Source organism: Cheilinus undulatus, linkage group 12, assembly GCF_018320785.1.
Source record: "Cheilinus undulatus linkage group 12, ASM1832078v1, whole genome shotgun sequence".
NCBI lineage: Eukaryota > Metazoa > Chordata > Actinopteri > Labriformes > Labridae > Cheilinus > Cheilinus undulatus.
Window position 1 is genome coordinate 45049268 of NC_054876.1, and position 22933 is coordinate 45072200.

Sequence of the window (22933 nt, forward strand, 5' to 3'; positions counted from 1 at the left end):
GTCGGTCTAAATATCCGTCTGCAGACAAAGAGAGGTATGTCCATAGACTTACTCAGTGCCACAACAAAGCTGATTAAATCACATGACCAGAACGTTTTTTTTTTGTTTTTCTTTGCATATTTAAAGGCGTCCGTAGAAATTTCAGGGTCTTGCAAAGCCATAAGGGACAGACTTGTGTTGTCTTTTAGTTCTTTTATTTCATTTTCACTCTAATCAATTCAGTTTACATGGAGTTAGTTTGCTCTTATACCTGGCCTTTAAATCTTAACAGACTCTTCAAATGTGAGATCTCATGACAACAGATTGTATTGTCTGTCTGTAAGTATATGTTTAAGATGAAAATATTGTTTGAAAATGTAATATGAGGACCCCAGGAAGAATAGCTTCTGCATATTTGCTCTATCTAATGGTGGATCCAAATAAACAAATAAACAAACAAACAACAGATAACATTACTGTTTTTGACCATGAAAATAGATAAGAGTTTGTCCATCAGGTCACATCTAATAAATCTCTGGATCAGTAGAAGATGTGCTAAATGCCAGCTTTAGATAAAAAACAACAGATAAACATCTGTGACTGACATCAGTTCATGTCCACTTTATTAGCCAAATCTGCCCAACACTGATGTAAAACCAATGCAGCTGTGCATCCCTACTTTAACACATCTCACACCAAAGAAAAATCTGGAAATATAATCTTTAGAACCATCAAATAATGGGCAGCTTCCACCAAGTGGTCCAGTTCAGTACGGTATTCAAATATTTGTGTTTTTACTGTCAAAAGTTCGGAAAGGCACCAAAATAATCAATCTATACTCTCCTACCACTCTGTTGGGGTTCCTATCCAGCCCTAAAGGGTGGAAAGTGGCCCGCCACGTAAGAGTACGATTGGTTGTGGGAATGGAAGCAAGATCAAGGTTTACTGTACTGAACTCTTCCAAACTAAGGCCTCGTTTACACAACAAGGTTTTCGAGTGAAAATGCAAAAGTTTTGTAGCATTTTGGCTGTCCGTTTACATGGCAACGGCATTGTGGTGCCTGAAAACTGAACTTTTTGGAAACGGGCTCCAGAGTGGAAGTTTTTCAAAATGCCCCCATCTCTGTCTCCGTGTGAACAGGGAAACTGGCTCTTTCTGAAAACGGACATGTCCACTGCAGCTGCAGAAAATACCCATGCGCGAGTAGGCTTATAACGCATGCACGGATGGGAAGCCCAAAACAAAACAAAGATGGCTGACACCAGTGTACTGTTCATACTCCTCACCCACTTTTCTTGACATTTGTCTGCCTTGTAGTTTAGGGTCTCTCGAAGCAGCAGTTCCACCTCGTCGTCGGTCCAAACAAAAGTCCTACTCGCCATTTTGGATGTTTACACTGTAGGGGGATAGCGCTGCACTCCTACTTATGTTCAGAGGAAGGAAGTGTCTGTGTGCATGCGCTTATTTTGGTTCATTGCAAAATCACACCGCCATCTACTGGCCTGGCATGTATATTACATTGTTTTTGGTGTTTCCCGCAGTCTCGTGTGAACGGAGATCATTTTGAAAACATTGCTGTCTGAATGTGGAACTTTTTGGAAACAAAAACAGAAAACGAAGCAAAAAGTTGTTGTGTAAACGGGGCCTAAGTCAACCCAGACGTCTCTCTCCTCAGCAACAGTTCCCAGCTCCTCCTGGGGGATTCCAAGGTGTTCCCAGGCCACATGGGACATATAATCCCTCCAGCAAGTTCTGGGTCTGCCCCGGGGTCTCCCTCCAGTTGCCTGGAAGACTACCACAGGGAGGAAACCAGGGTGCATTCTGATCAGATGCCTAAATGACTTGCTTAGCCTGCTCCCACTACGACCCGACCCCAGATAAACGGAAGAAAATGGATGGATGGAACTCTTCTGAACTGTATTGAGCCAAACCAGACTGCATGATGGAAACACAGCACAACAGAGCCCTTGCTGACTTTGGTCAGAAGGGGGGAATTGGCTCAAATTGGCCCAATTATCTGGTAGTGTTCACCCCTCCTCAGAGGACAAAAATCTTCCCAGTTCTTTGTTCTGTTTCCAGTATAAACTTATGTCCGTGCTTACTAAGAAATTAATGCATACTGTACAAATGGTTTCAGAAGAAGAATCAAGTAAATGAATCTTACTTTTTGCAGCCACTGTTAAATATTGGCATGGATCTGGTTAAAAACCTTGTCCTGCACTAACAGACTACATCACCGACATAAACGTCTGACTAAACCAGAGCTGTTTGTCAGTCCCACAGAGAGCCTGTGTGGTAAAGCGACTCTTCTCCCTCCAATAACAAACTCTAGTGTTACTGAAGCACACTAAGAGCCTGGCTCACACACTGACCTACATCCTCTCAGAGCAGAGAGCCTGTGCTGCTGAATAGGTGAGGTGATGTCTTCACCCTGAATATTGGGTTACTTCTCTTTCAGGACGTTCTCTTTCACAGCCTGCTGAACTGAAACGTGATCAGTGGGTTTGTGAACCAGAACGAGAGATTTTTGTTTTCATCAGAGCAGGAATCTGCAGCCTTTTGACTTGGCGGGATTAAACAAGCCTGTGATAACACCTCATGTTTCATTAGATGCACCCTGGATTTTTCTCCAGGCTGAAGAAGAAAATAAAAATTTCAAACTGCAGCTATCTATTTTACTAAAGTCAGCTAGAAGAATGGATTTTTAGGCCTAATCTGATCTGTTTTGACATTCCTGTTCCTCTGTCCTATGGCTGTTCCCTCCTATCTAGTTCACATTACTTGACAGCAGTGTTACTGCTCAACCAAAGAGCCAAATTGTTGAAAAATACCTTTGAAAGAGCAACAATCTAATCGGTGAACAGTGACAAAAACAATAAAATAAGTTAAAGCTGGCAAAAATGGTCAAAATGCAGCAAAAATGGGTGAAAATGGGAAGAAGACATGGAAAAATGGTCAAAAAATAGCAAAAAGGGGTAAGAAATGAAAAAAAAAGTTAAAGGTGGCAAAAATGTGTCAAAAAAAGAGTGCAAAGTGACTAAAATGGGCAAAAAGCAGTTAAGAGTGGCAAAAATGGCCAAAAAATGGGAAACAAGTGGTAATGTTGTGGAAAAGGTAGCTTAAATTGGCAAAATGTGACAACAAATGGTGAAAAGGGGCAAAAACAGCTTGAAGTAGCAATAAAAATAAGTTAAAGGTGGCAAAAATGGTCAAAATGCAGCAAAATGCAGCAAAAATGGGTGAAAATGGAAAGAAAGAGTGTATGGTCAGAAGAAATGGTCAGAAAGTAGCAAAAATGGGTGAGAAGTGACAAAGCATGAATAACAGGTGGCAAAAATTGCTCAAAGAGTGGCAAAAACGTGTCAAAAAATGAGAGAAAAGTGACTAAAATGGACAAAATGCAGTCAAGATTGGAAAAAAATGGGCAAAAAATAGGAAACAAGTGGTATGTATTGGAAAAAAGGAACTTTAAATGGGCTAAATGTGACAAAAATTGTTAAGAAGGGCAAAAAGTGGAAAAAAGAAGAGGCAAAAACGTAGGAAACAAGGAAAAAATTGGTATTTATTGGCATAAACAGCTTAAAAAGTGGAAAAAAATGTTGAAAAAAGGCAAAAATGAGATAAAAGTGGAAAAAAGAAGTTGCAAAAATGGGCAAAAAAAATAGGAAAAAGGGGTATTTAATGGCCAAATGTTGCTTAAATGGGCAAAAAACTGGTAAAAATGTGTCAAAAGAAATGAGTGAAAAGTGACTAAATTGGACAAAAAGCAGTCAAGATTGGAAAAATTGGGCAAGCGGAAACAAGTGGTAATGTAATGGAAAAAGGTAGCTTAAATGGGCAAATGAGACAAAAATGGTGAAAATGGGCAAAAAGTGGAAAAAAGAAGAGGCAAAAATTTGGAAAAGAAGGAAAAAAGTGGTGTTTAATGGCAAAAGGTAGTTTAAATGGGCAAAAAGTGGCAAAAATGGGGAAAATGGGCAAAAATAGGATACAAGTTGAAAAATAGGAAGAAAGTGTCAAATAGAAGTTACAAGATGGCAAAAAAAAAAATATAAAAAAGGGGTGTTCAATGGCAAAAAATAGCTTAAATGGGTAGAAACTGTCAAAAATAGTGAAAATGGCAAAAAAGTTTCCCCTTTTTAAGGTTTTCTGGGGGAATAATATTTAAAATTAAGACATAAAAGAGCCACATTTGGCTCCAGAGCCACAGGTTGAGTATCACTGCTTTACACCCTCACATGTAAACACTCCCCTGGAGCGACCTGCTAACCCGTCATCATCAGGTTGTCGATATCTCTCATGTTCTCATTGAGACGGCGGTGTGAGCTCAGGAATTTCACTTCTGCAGGTCAGCTGATCCTTCAGCGGTGTCTCAGTCGACCTCTAAAAATAAACACCACCACCAAAACAACGAGCTGAGAATGACACAAACATGGACAGCTTCACTGATTTAATCCTGATACCTCCCTTCATCATTTGTTCTCAAATCTGTGTACGAATCAAAATGTCCTAATTATTTTGGTTTTTATGTGTTGAGCATTACGTTGAAAAAAAGCCTGTCAAGAAAATTTTCCTGTCGAAATGTTTGTTTGAAGAAAAACCTGGTAGAAGGGCTGCATGTTTGAACTGAGAAGTACAATACTGGCCTCACTTTAACATGGGACATATTTGATTTTATTTTTAGAATGTAAATTAGAGAAGAGACTGCATTTGACCTGTTGGTCAAAGTTTAGACACCCCTCTATTAGATTCACTAGATTAGCCAAAACTAGCATCTTATATGATGATTTTATCAACGGATGCACAGGTATATGGGTTTAGCTTCAGTACTGTTGGCAAACGTCAGCTGGGGGCGGGGCTTTGTCTGCTCTGAGGTTGTCAAAATTAGATTCACGAATATTAAGTAAAATCATGACAAAGCACTTGATAAACAGTTTATACAATCCTCTTTTAGTAAGAAAAACATGTGAAGATCAATTTCCTTAGGGTTTTATCAGTGCACCCATTAAATGGATGTTGATTTTTGGCAACAATATGACAAAATTCAATTTTTCTGTGCCTTCATTTTTAGAGAGGAATAAAGAGGATAGAGTCAGGATTGGATTTGATTTACACGGGCCATTTACTGTAATCTAGTTAAAGATAAAAATGAACAAATACATTAAATGTCAGTAATCAGAACCTCATCTGCAATATTTCCATCGAGTTCTCCTCCACACCTTTCTGTCTTAAAAACAATGTTCTCACCCTCTAAGGTAGTGATACTCAACATGTGGCTCTTCTGTGATTATTTGTAGCTCTTTTATGTCTTAAATTGAAACATGTTCCAAGTTTTACCACTTCTTTTTGCTACTTTTATCTTGCTTTTTGCAATTTTTTGCCCCTTTTTTGCCTTTTTGCCACATTCACCCATTTTGGCTGCATATTGCAATTAAATTCCACCTGTTTCCCATGTTGCCACTCTTTGATGCGTTTTGCCCATTTTCCCACCTTTTTGCTGATTTTCACTCATTTTTTGCCACGTTTTTTACCACATCTAACCCATTTTTGCCACTTTCTGCCCTTTTCTGCCACTTCTTTTTGTCACTTTTCACCCTTTTTTGACACTTTTATCCTGTTTTTTGCATTTTTTGCCCCATGTTGCCTATTTTTGCCAATTCTCACCCATTTAAGCTGCTTTTTGCAATTAAATGCCACTGTTTGCCGAGTTTCCTACCTTTTTTTTCTGATTTTTGCCGCTTTTTGACAATCTTTTGCCACCTTCAACTTATTTTTTGGTCCCTTCCCACCCATTTTCACCACTTTTCTCCCAATGTTTGCTGCTTTTTGACCACTTTTGCCACCTTTAACTTGCTTTCATTGCCGCTTTTCACCTCTTACATTGTGGCTCTTTCAAATGTATTTTTCAACTAGTTGGCTCTTTGGTTGAGTAACACTGCTCTAAGGCAACGATGTCAGTTACTTTACATAATGCTGCAGGTTGGGCTGAATGCCTTTAAGCAGACACAAAAGTAAAAGTTAGCAGCCACTGATGTGTGGTGCTGATACATCCCTGTATTCCTGCTGATAACCAGCTCATTGTCTCCTGACTGGTTCAAGTCTGTGTGTCTGCTCTCCCTCTCTGTGCAGGAATGACAGGCATGTTTACGTATCAGCCACAGCCCTGCAGCCCTGCAGCCCTGCAGCACTCAGACACACCCTCCTACATGTGATCACATATACTCCTCCACTCCACTCCTCATCCTCACTGCTGCATGCTCACTCCACTGTCAGCTGTTATTATCTAAGAGCAGAATTCAGAGCAGAGACCTTTGTTTGAGCCGTGACCTTTGAGCTCTGCAGGATCATAAACCCTCCTCCTGGTTTTGACTTTGTCTTCAGAGCCTTCAGACGGGGTTTGACTTCAGTTTACAAGCCTGCATCATGAGATACCAGAGCAGTGCGTCATTGGAGGGACTGGTTTTAGAGCCAAGCTTTAAATCAATCAGTCTGATGTGTGTTTTCATAGCTCTGCAGGTGTGCAGGTCTGCAGGTTACAGTAGAGCCTAGGACAGCTGATTTAGGGAACATTTTTACCTGGATTGAAAATCAACTTTTGTAGATCATGTACTGATGCAGATGTGCTCTGCAGGTTTTTTTTTTTTTTTTTTTTTTTTAGCAAACACCTCGATCACTTACATGATATTGTTTTGGAGCAGAGATCGATAAGGAGTGAGCTATCTCACATGCTTACTATCTTTGCACAGAGTTGCATGTGTTTATCAAATTAGTGGCGCGGGATTTAAGAGTCGATTAAACTAATTACCTATGATTTTTTTTTTATAAACACAGGCTTGAAATCCTGGTCTATAATGCTCTTTTAAACTGTAACGAACCTCCTGCCGCTAGAGGTCGCTGTAGTTAATAGCCGCTGACTTCCTATCTGGTACTTTACAGGATGTAAATATGAGAAGCTCAGCGGGGGCTTAGCGGTAAGCGGTTGCAGGAACAGTGCAGTATGACCGTTCTTAGTAGATGGAAATAAATAAATAAATATGTAGGCTGTGGAGAGTTTAACTCAAGTGTAACTACTCAAACAGAGTGAAAAGAGGCCAAATATCAAAGCACGATATTAATCTGCAAAGAGGAACAAAGGCGGGTGGTGCTAGCTGCTAATGTTAGCCATGCTGTAGAGAGGATGTAAGGCTTAACATCACACCCGCTGACACAATGACCTTGTGAGGAATTTACCAAAGCTAACTTAAGGGCTAACAACTAGCAGTCATGGGTATACAGCTTGAGTCTTGGGCAGCTGGGATGTCTTTTGTAAAGATACACTATATTGCCAAAAATACTAACTCACCCATCCAAGTAATTGAAATCAGGTGTTCCAATCACTTCCATGGCCACAGGTGTATAAAATCAAGCACCTAGGCATGCAGACTGTTTCTACAAACATTTGTGAAAGAATGGCTCGCTCTCAGGAGCTCAGTGAATTCCAGCATGGTACTGTGATAGGATGCCACCTGTGCAACAAGTCCAGTGGTGAAATTTCCTGGCTCCTAAATATTCCACAGTCAACTGTCTGTGGTATTATAACAAAGTGGAAGCGATTGGGAACGACAGCAACTCAGCCACCAAGTGGTAGGCCACGTAAAATGACAGAGCGGGGTCAGCGCAGAGGTCACCAACTTTCTGCAGAGTCAATGGCTACAGACCTCCAAACATCATGTGGCCTTCAGATTAGCTCAAGAACAGTGCGTAGAGAGCTTCATGGAATGGGTTTCCATGGCTGAGCAGCTGCATCCAAGCCAGACATCACCAAGTGCAATGGAAAGTGTCGGATGCAGTGGTGTAAAGCACGCCACCACCGGACTCTAGAGCAGTGGAGATGCGTTCTCTGGAGTGACAAATCGCGCTCCTCCATCTGGCAATCTGATGGACAAGTCTGGGTTTGGCGGTTGCCAGGAGAACGGTACTTGTCTGACTGAATTGTGCCGAGTGTAAAGTTTGGTGGAGGGGGGATTATGGTGTTGGCTTGTTTTTCAGGAGCTGGGCTTGGCCCCTTAGTTCCAGTCAAAGGAACTCTGAGTGCTCCAGCATACCAAGAGATTTTGGACAATTCCATGCTCCCAACTTTGTGGGAACAGTTTGGGGATGGCCCCTTCCTGTTCCAACATGACTGTGCACCAGTGCACAAAGCAAGGTCCATAAAGACATGGATGAGAGAGTTTGGTGTGGATGAACTTGACTGGCGTGCACAGAGTCCTGACCTCAACCCCATAGAACATCTTTGGGATGAATTAGAGCAGAGACTGAGAGCCAGGCCTTCTCATCCAACATCAGTGTGTGACCTCACAAATGTGCTTCTGGAAGAATGGTGAAACCCTATAAACACACTCCTAAACCTTGTGGAAAGCCTTCCCAGAAGAGTTGAAGCTGTTATAGCTGCAGAGGGTGGACCGACGTCATATCCTCCTCCTATGGATTAAAAATGGGATGTCACTTAAGTTCATATGTGAGTCAAGGCAGGTGAATGAATACTTTTGGCAGTATAGTGTATTTACTATTCATTTAAGCAGGCGCAGGTCTGATAGTTCTGCTTAAACTGTAGATATTTCAGGTATCTGAAGTTACTTGTTTCAACCTAAACGGGAAAAAATGGATGACCTGGCTGAAACGTTTCTACACATAGAGGGAAGGTCAACCACAGAAGGAACTAATGCTGTTCTAGGGTAGTTCTGTATTAGTCAGGACGTCTCGTATTTTGAGCCACATTTGTTTGTCCCAACAAGATGCCCCTTGTCCCGTACATAGACGAAACTTCTCTGTAGTCCCTAGTCGACACTTGCTGATCCTGGATCAGATCATCTGATATATCTCATCTCTGTAAAATATCTCATCATGCACTGATCACATGAGTCATGTGACATCTGTCAATCCCATACCCTCACACTCATCAGGGGGTACCTACAGAATTAAAAGATGCAGATTTAGCTGGAATATGTTTCTTTTTTGGATGGTTTTCTCCATAAATGTGGGTTAAAAATATGGCTACAACAAGGAACAGGAGGCAACAAATTGTTGGTTGGTTAAAGGTGAGCTCAAAAGGGCTCATCACTTTTCACTTCAGTTACTCAATTTTGATGTTTCTATACAACTTAAGACCAAACATTTTTGTTGTGTTAAGTCTTCTCCAATCAACTCAGGGATTTTAGTCTCTCCAGGCTTGGGCAAACATGTAAGTCATTATGCTGCTGTCAACGACTAAAACTGAGGAGATTTTGTTTTTGATTAAATTTAATTTCAGTTAGTTTTGTCAGCACAGAATTTAGTTTTAGTTATTTTCTTTTTTGAAAGCTTAGTTCTAAATTAGTTTCAGTTAACTAAAATTATTTTTACATTTTAGTAATTAAGTTAGTTTTATAACTATAATAACCTTGGTAGTAGATTCCTCGAGGAACCAGTCATTGCAGTGTTAACAGTGTTGATATCTAGCCTGCAGTCTTTCAGGCCTCTCGGCCTCCTCATTGCCTCTGTTGATCTTCCTGTCTGGAGTTTCCTTCATTTATTTTTTTACGTGTGAAAACAATAGTGAAAGTCCTGCAGTGTTGGTTCCTTATCCCTGACATTTTTTAGCCTTCCTTCTCAGTTCTTCTAGATCTGCTTGGATGAGCATGGTTCTTTCTAAGGATAAGTAAAGACATTTAAAACCCTCTCCGTATATCACAATCTAGTACTGGCTGCTATTCCAGCCTCTAATGCAGTGTTACTCAACCCTGCTCAACCAAAAAGCCTTATGGTTAAAAAACATTTGCAAGAGCCACAATCTGAGTGGTGAAAATAAGTTAAATGTGGCAAAAATGGTCAAAAGGAGCAACCACTGGAAAAAAAGAAGCAAAAAAGGGCAGAATATGGTAAAAATGGGTGGGAAGTGACCAAAAAACAAGTTAAAGGTGGCAAAAAAATGTCTGAAAGTGGCAAAAATCTGAATAAAGGTGGGAAAATGGGAATTAAGTGGAATTTAACTGCAGAAGTCAGCTTAAATGGGTAAGAAGAGGCAACAATAGGCAAAACAGGGCCAAAAAAGTGTCAAAATAGGTGAAAAGTGTCAAAAAGAAGTGTCAAAAATGGGCTAAAATTGGCAAACTATATGAGAAATGTGGCAAAGAAGAGGGAGAAAAGGTGGTACAATGGGTGAGACGTGGTTAAAAAAAAGAGTTACAGGTGGCAAAAATGTTCCAAAAGTGGCAAAAAAGTGGCACAAAATGAGTGAAAAGTGACTTAAATGGGCAAAAATCCGAAAAAGGTGGGAAAAATCGGCAAAATGCATCAGACTAGCAAATCGGTAACATTTCAATGCAAAAGGTAGCTTAAAGGGGCAATAAGTGGCAAAAAAGGCAAGGAAAGGTGCAAAACATTGCAAAAAGCAGGACAAAAGTGTCAAAGAGAAGTGGCAAAAATGTGAATAATGTTTCAAATGAAGACATAAAAGAGCCACATGTTGGGTATCACTGGTCTAATGTGACCAAACATTTGAAAGACCATTTTCAACTCAGAGAGAACTTGATACTGAAGTGCCGCAGTCCTCATGTGGTTCTTGGTGTCCCTCCAATGGCACAATAGTGAGAACTAAACCTGCCGGGAAAGTTTGGCTCCTGATCATCCCCTGGGCTCACATGGAATCCGGCCAGACCGCTCAGATCAACGCTAGCTTGGAGATTTAAGAAGACATGATGTCAGACCAAATGTTCCTCTCTGATAATAAGACTAATAGCTCTTACCTTTTCTTATTCCAGATTCAAAGGGCAAATTTAACACTTTGAAAAGGTAAAAAAAAAACCACTACTCTGGGGAAAAGGCCTCTAATCAGTTAGCTCTTTCTAGAATTAAGAATAGATAGCACTTTGGTAACAAGCCTGCTACAAACAGCCTTCTAAGGGATGCATCCTGCAGAAAGCTGCTCATGCTGCTTGTCTGGATTGTGTTTTTAAAGAACTCTTTATGTTTATGACACTTACCATAATTCTTACAAACTTGTATTCTAGTCAGAAAGTCAGCCTTACATCAAGATTTTTTCTCAGTTTATGCAAGGAAAACAAGATTTCTGTGAATGCATGACTGCAGTTTCCCCAGAAGTATTTCTATAAAGGTTTCCTTCCTGGTTGTGACTGGTTTGAGCTTGTTCATGCTACTCATCATCCGTAACGCTGAACCACCACAGGCAAAGTCATTAGCAAGAGTCCTGGCCTTACGTAACATCAGCGATCTTCAAAAATCTGACGTTTGTGATTTAGAACTACAGTGCTGGGAGAAAGAGTATTTCCCCTCTTCCTTAGTCTCTTTTTTTGCACATTTGTCACACTAAAATGTTTTAGATCATCAGTCCAGAAGTTCCTTAAATAGAACCTGACTGACAAAGTGAAGTAGGCTAAAAACATCATGGCGCCATCTAAAAAAATTCAAGAACAGATGAGAAGCACAGCCACTGACATCTATCAGTCTGGATAGGGTTACAGAGACATTTCCAAGGCTTGGGACAACTGCCAACCACAGTGAGAGCCATTATCCACAAATGGAGAAAAATGGGAACAGTGTTGAACCTTCCCAGGATTGGCCGGCCATATCTAGGCTTGACAACTTTAGCAAACCATGGTGAGAGCCATTATCCACAAATGAGGAAAACTTGGAATAGTGGTGAACCTTTCCAGGATTGGCCGGCCATATCTAGGCTTGACAACTTTAGCAAACCATGGTGAGAGCCATTATCCACAAATCAGGAAAATTTGGAATAGTGGTGAACCTTCTCAGGAGTGGCCGGCCTACCAAGATGACTCCAAAAGCACAACTACGACCCATCAGGTGGTCAAGGTGGTAAAGAGCAAAATGATCAATGTTTAAAAGGCAGAGCATAGAATGCTGGTGAAGCTGGGGATGTTGGGGCCATTTTCACTCCATTTTTGCCAAATAGAAGACCAACAATGCCACTTTTCACAGGCTGCGTTCACATTGCAGGCCTTAATTCTCCATTCTGATCTTTTCACAGATCTGATTTTTTTTGTTTGCCTGTTCACACTGCGGTAAACTTCCAAAAGATCAGATACATATCTGATTTAGAACCACATACGAAGTGGCCTGATTCTGATCCAAAACCGTCAGATTCAATGTGACCTGCACTGTTCACACTGTCAGAAAAAAATCTGATACGAGTCACACAGGAGCAACAAAATCAGATTCAGGTCACTTTTAACTGCAGTGTGAACGTAGCCAAAAGTTACCAACAAACGTCGTTCAACATGAGAAAGCAGTGTTGGTATAAACAAGAGTGGTGAACCTTCCTAGGATTGGCCAGCCATTTCTAAGGCTTGACGACTCTAGTAGACCATGGTGAGAGCCATTATCCACAATGAGGAAAACTTGGAACAGTGTTGAACCTTCCCAGGATTGGCCGGCCATATCTAGGCTTGACAACTTTAGCAAACCATGGTGAGAGCCATTATCCACAAATGAGGAAAACTTGGAATAGTGGTGAACCTTTCCAGGATTGGCCGGCCATATCTAGGCTTGACAACTTTAGCAAACCATGGTGAGAGCCATTATCCACAAATCAGGAAAATTTGGAATAGTGGTGAACCTTCTCAGGAGTGGCCGGCCTACCAAGATGACTCCAAAAGCACAACTACGACCCATCAGGTGGTCAAGGTGGTAAAGAGCAAAATGATCAATGTTTAAAAGGCAGAGCATAGAATGCTGGTGAAGCTGGGGATGTTGGGGCCATTTTCACTCCATTTTTGCCAAATAGAAGACCAACAATGCCACTTTTCACAGGCTGCGTTCACATTGCAGGCCTTAATTCTCCATTCTGATCTTTTCACAGATCTGATTTTTTTTGTTTGCCTGTTCACACTGCGGTAAACTTCCAAAAGATCAGATACGTATCTGATTTAGAACCACATACGAAGTGGCCTGATTCTGATCCAAAACCGTCAGATTCAATGTGACCTGCACTGTTCACACTGTCAGAAAAAAATCTGATACGAGTCACACGGGAGCAACAAAATCAGATTCAGGTCACTTTTAACTGCTGTGAGTGTGGCAAAAGTTACCAACAAACGTCGTTCAACATGAGAAAGCAGTGTTGGTATAAACAAGAGTGGTGAACCTTCCTAGGATTGGCCAGCCATTTCTAAGGCTTGACGACTCTAGTAGACCATGGTGAGAGCCATTATCCACAATGAGGAAAACTTGGAACAGTGTTGAACCTTCCCAGGATTGGCCGGCCACTACTAAGTTTTGAAGACTCTAGCAAACCATGGTGAGAGCCATTATCCACAAATGAGGAAAACTTGGAATAGTGGTGAACCTTTCCAGGATTGGCCGGCCATATCTAGGCTTGACAACTTTAGCAAACCATGGTGAGAGCCATTATCCACAAATCAGGAAAATTTGGAATAGTGGTGAACCTTCTCAGGAGTGGCCGGCCTACCAAGATGACTCCAAGAGTGCATGGAGGACTCATCCAGGAGGTTCCAGAAGAACCCAGAACAACATCTAAAGACCTGCAGGCCTCAATGACTCAGTTAAGGTCAGAATTCATGATTCAACAATAAGAAAGAGACTTGGCAACAATGTCATCATAACTACTGCTGACCAAAAAGAACACAAAGGCTCATCTCACATTGGACTATAAACCAGGACCTGGACCACTTGCCATGACTGATGGAACCATGAATTCTGCTCTCTACCAGAAAATCCTGAAGGAGAATGTCGGGCCATCAGTTCATGACCTCAAACTCAAGCACACTGGGGTTATGCAGCAGGACAATGATCCCAAACTCACCCTCAAGTCCACCTCTGAATGGACTAAAGACTAAATGAAGGTTCTAGAGTGGTCTAGTCAAAGTCTGGACTTAGATCTGACTGAGATGCTGTGGCATGACCTTAAACAGGCCGTTCATGCTGGAAATCCTCCAGTGTGGCTGAATTAAAACAATTCTTCGAAGAAGAGTGGGACAGAATTCCTCTGACATCTTTTTTATGCTCTTATTTTAATCACAGGTGTACTTCAACTCAAAAAATACCAAAATATCCCTTTAAATGTCGAAAGTTGGTCACACTTCCTTAAGTCTACCTGCTTCTTTCAGTTGTGGAGATTTTAAAGCCATATATACATACTGTGCATTTCTTGACTCAGGGACTAAAACCTCTCGTTCCTAAGCCTTTAATTTTCTCCAAACTTGTCTGTCAACTATATTTATGTTGTGTAGTATTAGGAGGGACAGGTAGGCAGGTAGGGACGAGATCCCTGCAGAGGCCCGGGGCCTTTTTTTAAGCCCCACACCCTGTTAGAAAAACAGCTACACCCTAGAATAATTTCTATACCTTCAGATGGGAGGGTTAAATCAGTTCATATGTTTAGGTGAGCAAACAGGCATGTCAGAAAACCAAAAAGACCTGTCTTTACCGCCACAAAAAGTGCCAACTTCCATTCATTCCCCTGTATCAGGTTTAATTACAGCTCTCCAGGAAAGCTGAAGATTACAGATAGATGGTTTTAGCTGCAGGTTGGACTCAGGTCTGGTGGGCGGGATGGTAAAAGTGATTTTTAATGTGCCCATTAACTACTGGTTTTGTCACCACACGTCTCATAGGACCTTAAAATAGAAGAAAAGAGGCTGAAGGATGCCAAACACAATCATTAAAGTGGATGTGGATCTGCAGTGTGTCATGTTTGTGTCAGGAAGCAAACAGAGAGACTGACAGGTGTTTGCATAGTGAAAGTTCTCTCTACAGCCACTCTGTCAGCCTGGATTCATGCAGCAGGTTATGCAACAAGTGTTTGACTGCACTTCAGCTACATGTAGATAAAGGAGCAGATAGGTGTGCTGGCTGACATCACGTGTAGGTGCACATGGACCACGCAGGATGACGTGTGGAGTTCATGAGAATCAGACGCTGTCAGTGAGAGTCTCAGCAGTGATGAAGCACCAAAGACTGTACGCTAATAAATGGACACCAGGTGCAGACAGTTTAAGCACAAGGTGCTGTAGTACAGAATTTTTACAAGTGTGAGATTGAGCTTCCCCTGCAGGGACAGAGATTAACCCCCTAAAGAAGGGTTTAAAAAATGAAAAAAAGATTTTTTTGAATATTTTTGCCCACATATTCTTTTAATCAGTAATTTTCAAACATTTTTTCCCAAAACACACCTGAGATCAAGCCAAAACCTTCCCCGTGTAAATGCAAAATTGTAGGTGTGCAGTATTTTTAGTTGATGTACAGCTGTGTTGAATTTCACAATGCTACACTATTTGTGGACCAACTGAATTACACAATTACATGCAAAAAGTTACATTTCTGCAACACACATTTCAGACAAATCATCCTTACTCACAGCTGGTGATAGTGCAATCGAGGGAGGCACGATATTATCGGCCAGATACTCGCAAAAAAATAATAAATATCAGTATTGACAGATATCAAAATTTTTGCTGATATCGCATATTTTGGCCATGCATATCAGCATATATCAACTGTAAAACTTGGCCACATACACTAATAAACTAGTGGAGTTCTAGGCTAGACTAACAGACCTATGTCAGTTGAAATCTTTTTCTTTATTCATCCTCATTCTTTAAACTTTAAAGTGTGTTTTAAGAAAAAAAGTTCATTTCTTTTTTTCATCCTCAAACCTAAAATTGTGTTTAAAGGACTGAATTTTTCCCTAGTGCAATCTGTTGTAGTACATCCAAAAACTTTTGTACTTGATATAGACAATGTTTACACCAAATTTTCCAAAAAACAACAAAGATGCAGCAAAAAAAAAAAAAAATCCAAAAATACTACAGATAATGTTATTTTTTCAGAATAGTTTCCAATTTTTTATACTCATAGTAATCGTGCATGGTTGTACAAATTCCCGAGGCACACCTAGAATTCACTCAAGGCCCACCATCTAGCAATCATGCTCAGAGCCATTATCCACAAATGAGGAAAACTAGGAACAGTGGTGAACCTTCCCAGGAGTGGCCAGCCTTGGAAAATGACTCCAAGAGCACATAGAGGACTCATCCAGGAGGTTCCAAAAGAACCCAGACCAACATCTAAAGACCTGCAGGCCTCACTGACTCAGTTAAGGTCAGAGTTCATGATTCAACAATAAGAAATTACATGATTACATGCTAAAAGTTATATTTCTGCAACATACATTTCAGCCAAATCATCCTTACTCACAACAATTTGTTGTAGTATATCCAAAACTTTTTGTACCTGATATAGGCAATTTTTACACCAAATTTTCCAAAAAAACTTGCATAAGAAACAAAGTTGTAGCAAGATAGTAATTGTGCATGGTTGTACAAATTCAAGACTTCACTCAGACACACCAGCATGCCTTGCCACACCATCTGAGAACCACTGCTTTAAATCATCCATCTTTGGTGATAGGGAATTTTCAGCTCCTCATCATTATGCCCACCTCATTCCCAAAAATACACACACTCTGTGTCAGCAGGGTTGCATGTACACCACAGTTTTGCTCCAATCGACATGGGGATTGCAAATCATGTGTTGAGGAGTCAAACTTTGATGATTTTTTTGCATCCATGGATAATTCTGTTAGAAAGTTAAAAGTTGCCTTGAACTGATTCATGCTGTCACATATATCCTGAGGTTTGGCACCCTCATAATGATCCTTTCTTTGCCCATGGTGACATGTGTCTAACTAATGACCTGGAGTCAACCATTGGTTGTGCTGTAATGTTGATATAGTGCTGAGATTCACAGTCTGGAATCTGTGCATTGTTATGTGTTTAGGTTTCCTGGATACTTTGTATATTCTTGTCCTGGCTTGAGCAGATCTTCTCTGTGTGCAACTAGGGCTGGGCAATCAATCAATAATTAGATTAAATCACAATATGGCTGGCAGTTTACAAATCGTAGAGGGTGCAATATTTCTTTAATCTGAAATTTGTGTCAAATACCTGTTTAAAGATTTTTTGCAGCAGAGACGTAATATCATGCTATCATTGTAACGGCATATTTCTGAAATAGTGCACAAAAAATCCTGTTTTATTCATTTTTTTAATGTTTTATTTTCTTTATTGTGTAGAATGGATTATTGTTTGTTTTTGTTGGTAAATAAATGAGATGAGGAAATCACAATATTGAGTAAAAAAATCGCAATTCGATTTTTTTCCCAAATGGTTCAGCCCTATGCAGGGTTGCACCATGGAAATTAATAGCTGTAGATCATCCTCCACCTTCAGTCTTGCTCAGTACTTTTTAAAATTTTGAAACATCCTTTTTCATTTTGATTAAACAGAAGGGATAAAATAAATGGATCTTATTCTTTATAACGATGATGCCTACACAAAAGTCTCCCACACAGTTGCACGCTGTGCTCCCTCTTCCTTGGTTGTCCTCCATTGCGCTATTTCACTGTGAAAGGTAGAAGGCTCTCAGTGATACTTTTTAGCAACTTTTCTCCCTCATTATTTCTATATCATACATGAACAGTGATATTATGTTCAGGGGATAAACATGAGCAGTCAAACTGGACAGCACATCAGTGCATCGACACTGAGGGAAGAAATGCTGAAATTGTTACAAGAAAATAGATAAAATCTGAATAAAGATCAAATCGTTTTAAATGGTTTCCTTTTGTTTCTTTAGGAGGAAGTAGAGGAAGTGGAGGAGGAGGAGGAGGAGGAAGAGGAGATAGTGGAGGTGGAGGAAGTGGAGATTGTCAACGTCGTTCAGATGAAGCCTCCTCCAGTGGTAGAGATCTTAAAGAAGGAGGTGAAGACAGAGGTGAGAGAATTCCCCCAGCCAGCCAAGATGGACACGCGGTACTTTGGTGAGCTGCTGGCTGAAGTCTACAGGAAGAACTGTGACATCCACTCCTGCATCTCTGAGCATGTGTCCAAGATCAGAGGGCAGTAAGTACATCTGCATTTCAGACGTTTAGATGAATTATCACATCTTAACCACGTTAGACACTCAGCTAACTTGGAACTATGAAATAATCATGGAACATTATGAGACGGAGATGTTTTAAAGCTAAATGCAAAACCGGAACTACACTCCAGGCATGGCTGCTGCACTGTGTCACTCCACCCAGTGGTTTACTCAAGAAATAGTTCCGAGTATTTGCTTCATGCGTCGTAATGTTACATAATTAAATATGTTATTATTTCATAGCGTGCAGGTCACAACTTGTCCACGAGAGTGTTTTGGAGTTGTTGGATTGTGTATTTGATGAGTTTGATGAGGGAAAGCCGGAATACCGTCTGCTTACATTGAGTTGGCACAGCAGGTCCGAACTCGGCAGCGGCTGATCTAAAAACAGCTTGCACCAACAACTGAAGGTAATGAAACTATTACTAAGACTATAGGGATTATGGCAATGGGCGAATTTGCCAACATGTTGAAGTATCCCTTTAAACCAATATCAAATTGAATCGATATCGAATCAAATCGCAACCTAAAGAATCGAAATTGAATTGAATCTTGAGGTTCTTAGCAATACCCAGCCCTACCCTGTCCCTACTTTTTTGAGCTGCCATGAAATTCAAAATGAGCTAATATTTTTTTTTTAATTGGTAAAATGTCTCAGTTTAACATCTGATAGGTTATGTTCTATTGTAAATAAAAAATGGGTTAATGAGATTTGACAATCACTGACTTACTGTAGGTTTTTATATACATTTTACACAGTGCCCCAACTTTTCTGGAACTGGGGTTGTAGAAGTGGCTCATGGATAGATACTGGAGCTACTCCTTTGCTGACCACATTAAACATTTTCCGCTGCCGTTGTTTGAGATCTGTTTGTTGGATAGTTGTCAAACTATTTCCTTGCGGTCTGATCCAAACCAACATAAGACCGTCAACTCAAGAAGACACTTGATCATCTCAGACGACTCCGGAAACAATCCTACAAACGCCAAATGTTGAATGAAACTGACACCATTGTTATCACTGTCAGTTTACAGTCTGATTTTAGCGTCCTGGCACACTGATTAGTAGATTCCCAGACAACAGCCGTGGGATGTTGTCATAAAGATGGAAGGGCAGGTTTATCTGTGATTACTGTCATAAACGGCACGTTTGAACTTGCTGGAGAGGAGTATCATCAGGTTTCTGTTCACATAGTTCTTCTTTTTTTTTACTTAAAAATATGACAGGTGCTATCCTTGACATTCACCTGTAATTTTTTTTAATAGGTCCATGCTATTTCTGTTGTTTCACTACTCTGTAAATCACCTGAAGTGCTTCATAAGGCAAGTAGGTACAGGAAACTCAGGATAGTTACATGAAGAGTACATCAGGTGATCCTCAGCAGCCAATCAGAGCGAGAAAGCTGCCCAACAGGTTCCCACCCATTTCATTCATGAGGTTAAAATTATGAGCCTGCCAGGAAGATATTAACCATGAGATCATGAACTTTCTTCAACTTTTCACCTCCATGTTCATCCACGGATGAAAAATGAGACTCCAAATCCTCTAGTTCATAAACTTGTGAATGTATGGCTGCTGTATTTACTCAGTCAGCTCTACTTTGAAATCAATACAGGGGCTATTATGCATATCATTCTTACATTTTGAGTCATTATGAAAGTATTGGGTGACGTTTGTAAGGATCTGTGCCAGCTGAAGTTTGTTCTCATGGATTATCTGTTGCCAGACTGCACTGATTGTGAAAGTTGCTTTGACTGGGAGTGATAAACAGTTTGGCAGCCATGATTAACAGCCACGGTTTCCTCAAGGTGGCCTTATTTTAACAGGAATAGAGATTAGGAGTGGAGATAGAAACTCTGCATACCTAGGCAAGGATGTAGATCTGTGTGTGGGTAAGATTTATTCTAACAAAAACCTGATGAATAAAAATACAGTGCCTATAAAATGTATTGACCCCCCCAGAGGTTTTACGCTTTTTTGATTTTAGAAATCATGGTTGATTTAATTTGGCTTTTTGAAAATGAAAATTGTCTTTTATGTCAAAGTGAAAATAAAATTAGTGACTGCGTAAATATTCATCCCTTTCAAGTCAGTATTTAATACTGCAATCACAGTTCTGACTGTGTGGATAGGTCTCAATCAGGCTTGCACATCTGGACTGTGCAATTTTACGCCATTCTTCCTTGCAAAAGTCTTTAAGCTGTGTCAGGTTGCATGGAAATTGGTGCCTTATCTAGTTGTCTTTGACAGCTGTCTGCTGAGAAGCATCCCCACAGCATGATGCTGCCACCACCGTGCTCTACAGTGGGGATGGTGTGTTTGTGGTGATGCCAGTGTTTGGCGTCTTGTCTGATTGCCAAAAAGCTCCATTCTGGTCTCATCAGACCAATGAACTTTCCTCCTCTTGACCATGGAGTCTCCCACATGCCTTTAGGTGAACTGTAGTCCAGATTGAATCTGAGTTTTCTTCAACAGTGTCTTTCTCTTTGCCACTCTCCCATAAAACTTTGCAACAGTTGTTGTCTGCAGAGTCTCTCCCATTTCAGCTGCTGAAGCTTGGAACTCCTTCAGAGTAGTCATAGGTGTCTTGGTGTCCTCTCTCATTAGTCTCCTTCTGGCACGCTCACTCAGTTTGTGAGGACAGTCTGATCTAGGCAGATTTACACATGTGACATAATTCCTTCATTTCTTCATGATGGATTTAACTGAACTCTGGGGGATGTTCAGAGCCTTGGATATGTTTTGTATCCATCTCCTGACTTCAAATTTTCAATAACCTTTTCTTTGAGTTGCCTTGAGTGTCCTTTTATCTTCATGGTGTAATTGTAGCCATGAATACCGAAAAACCGATCACTTTAAAGGGGATGAATATTCATGCAGTCACTTATTTTACTAACAAATTTTTATTTTATTCACATTGTTAGAAAGCGTATATATATTTAAAAAGCCAAATTGTATTGTTTATGATTGATTTAAAAAATCAGTGAAAGGGTAAATCATCAAGGAGGGGCATACTTTTCATAAGCATTGTAAGACTACATGTGTACACAGCAGATAAAACAAACTATGACTTTTAAAGGATGCATACATGCAGAATTTAAAACTCTACCATGGCCCAGCTCTGCTTTCAGAGGTTGCACCAGTAAAGACTTTGTTTTACAGGAAAAGCAGGATTTGTTGCTTCGATAAAAAAGATTTAAAAGTACAAGTTTCTGTAGGAAACAAACGGAGTCTTGTTCTCTCCCTCACGCTCATCAGTCTTCTTAAGTCATGCTGCCATCCTCATTGTTTGTCTTTCCTCTCTGTGTGTTACAGGAAACACCAGCTGGATCCCAGCAATGACTACAAGGTGAGAAAAAAACACCTCCATCACACACAGCTGCTAAATGCATCTGATCTTAGCTCAGCAGACACTGATTCATCTGAGGTTTAGGTCAACATAGAGCTTATATTTCCAGATTTATATCATACAATAACAATCAGATAACATGTAAAATCCGAACTGGTCACACAGCCGATACTTTAGACAAGATAAGCAGTGTTCTAACTGATAAATGTAATTTTTTTCTTAAATATGAACACATTTGAATTTGATGTCTGCAACATGTTCCAAAAAAGGTGGCACAGGAGCATGCTTACCACTGTGTTGGTTGCTGGGCAACCAGACCAGTTGGCAGCAAGAAAGGTGCACTCTTGAGTTTTATCTTGGACTTGTAGTATTTTTCACAATGAAGTTGACAACATATGTTAAAACCTATTAAAGCAAATAAGATGGATGGTCCAGGACACCTTTGAGAGGAAGAACAGGAAATTTCTATCAAGAAAAAACCCAAAAAGGTGAAAAGAAGACCTCAGTCTCAACTACAACTCCTGGCCAGCTTAAAAGCTAACAACAACTGCTGGTAACTGCAATGGAACACTGCCTGATCAACAGGAGACTACTGAATGCTACCTACTGAGGTAGCAAGGGGCGGCATGTATGAACACACTGGCCTGGCGCTCCATCACTAGCAGCAAAAGCCCTACACTTATACCAGAACTGACAGTATGCCCATGGAGTTTACGTCTTTATCGATGGAGACTTGGAGACTGACAGGAATAGGACGAGGAGCAGCATGACACCAGCCAGTGGGGAGGAGGAAGAGACGACATCGTGCTAGAAGGCGGAAGGGGGGCAAACAAGCTGGGCTTCAGACTAGGCTAAGAGCCGCCCCGCACAAACCTGTCATACTAAGCTTCTTTCTCCCGGGTGCCTGCTCCCTCGCCAGCAGGATGGATGATATGAGGTTGCAGATTTCTAATCACTGCTTGGATGATTGTGTTTACTGCTAAAGAGGAGACTGCCAAACATAATTTTGTTGCGTTTTTGCAATGCAATGACAATAAACGACCGTCTGTCTATGTTACATCGCATTTTCTTCTAGAAACACCCTCTAGTTTTTGAGGTATTAGAGGTGGAATTCTTTCACATTCTTGTTGATGTCGGTTTTCCTTTGTGCTTCATAATGCACTGTGCATTTTCAGTGTTAGACAATGAGGCAAGTCGTGAAGCCATGCTGTTGTGACTCGTGCAGAATGTGTCTTGGAATTGTCTCCCTGTAAAAAAACGTTTTCTGGATGAAGCATATGATGCTTCAAAGCCTGTATGTACCTCTCAGTAGTAATGGTACCATTATAGATGTGCAAGTCACCCATGCCATGATGGGCACTAATAGCCCACGTTATAATATCCACCACAGAATGATGATGGGTTTTAGCCCAGTGCTGCTCGAGGGGTCAGATCTCAGCAGAATTCAGAGTTGGTTTTTAGCCTTTCCCCCTTACCTGCAGAAATTTCTTCAGATTCTCTGAATCTTTTGATATTTTGGACTGTAGATGGTCAGATCTCTGAATTCCTTAGTTATTTAGGTATGTCATTCATAAACTGTTGGACTGTTTACCTCCATAACCTTTGACAAAACTGAGAACTTCATGCCAATTTTGATTGCAAATGACAAAATGATGATTATGATTGT

The 22933-nt window shown here is 40.6% G+C and overlaps 1 protein-coding gene across 2 annotated transcripts in view; it reads left to right on the forward strand.

The window, feature by feature from the left end:
* pof1b (POF1B actin binding protein) overlaps positions 1 to 22933 on the forward strand; it is a 59588-nt gene that overhangs the window by 19807 nt on the left and 16848 nt on the right. For both annotated transcript variants that reach the window (XM_041800558.1, XM_041800559.1), the window contains exons 3-4: positions 17633 to 17898; positions 21234 to 21267. In XM_041800558.1, the coding sequence (XP_041656492.1) occupies positions 17633 to 17898; positions 21234 to 21267 (300 nt within the window). The remainder of the gene's footprint in view (positions 1 to 17632; positions 17899 to 21233; positions 21268 to 22933) is intronic.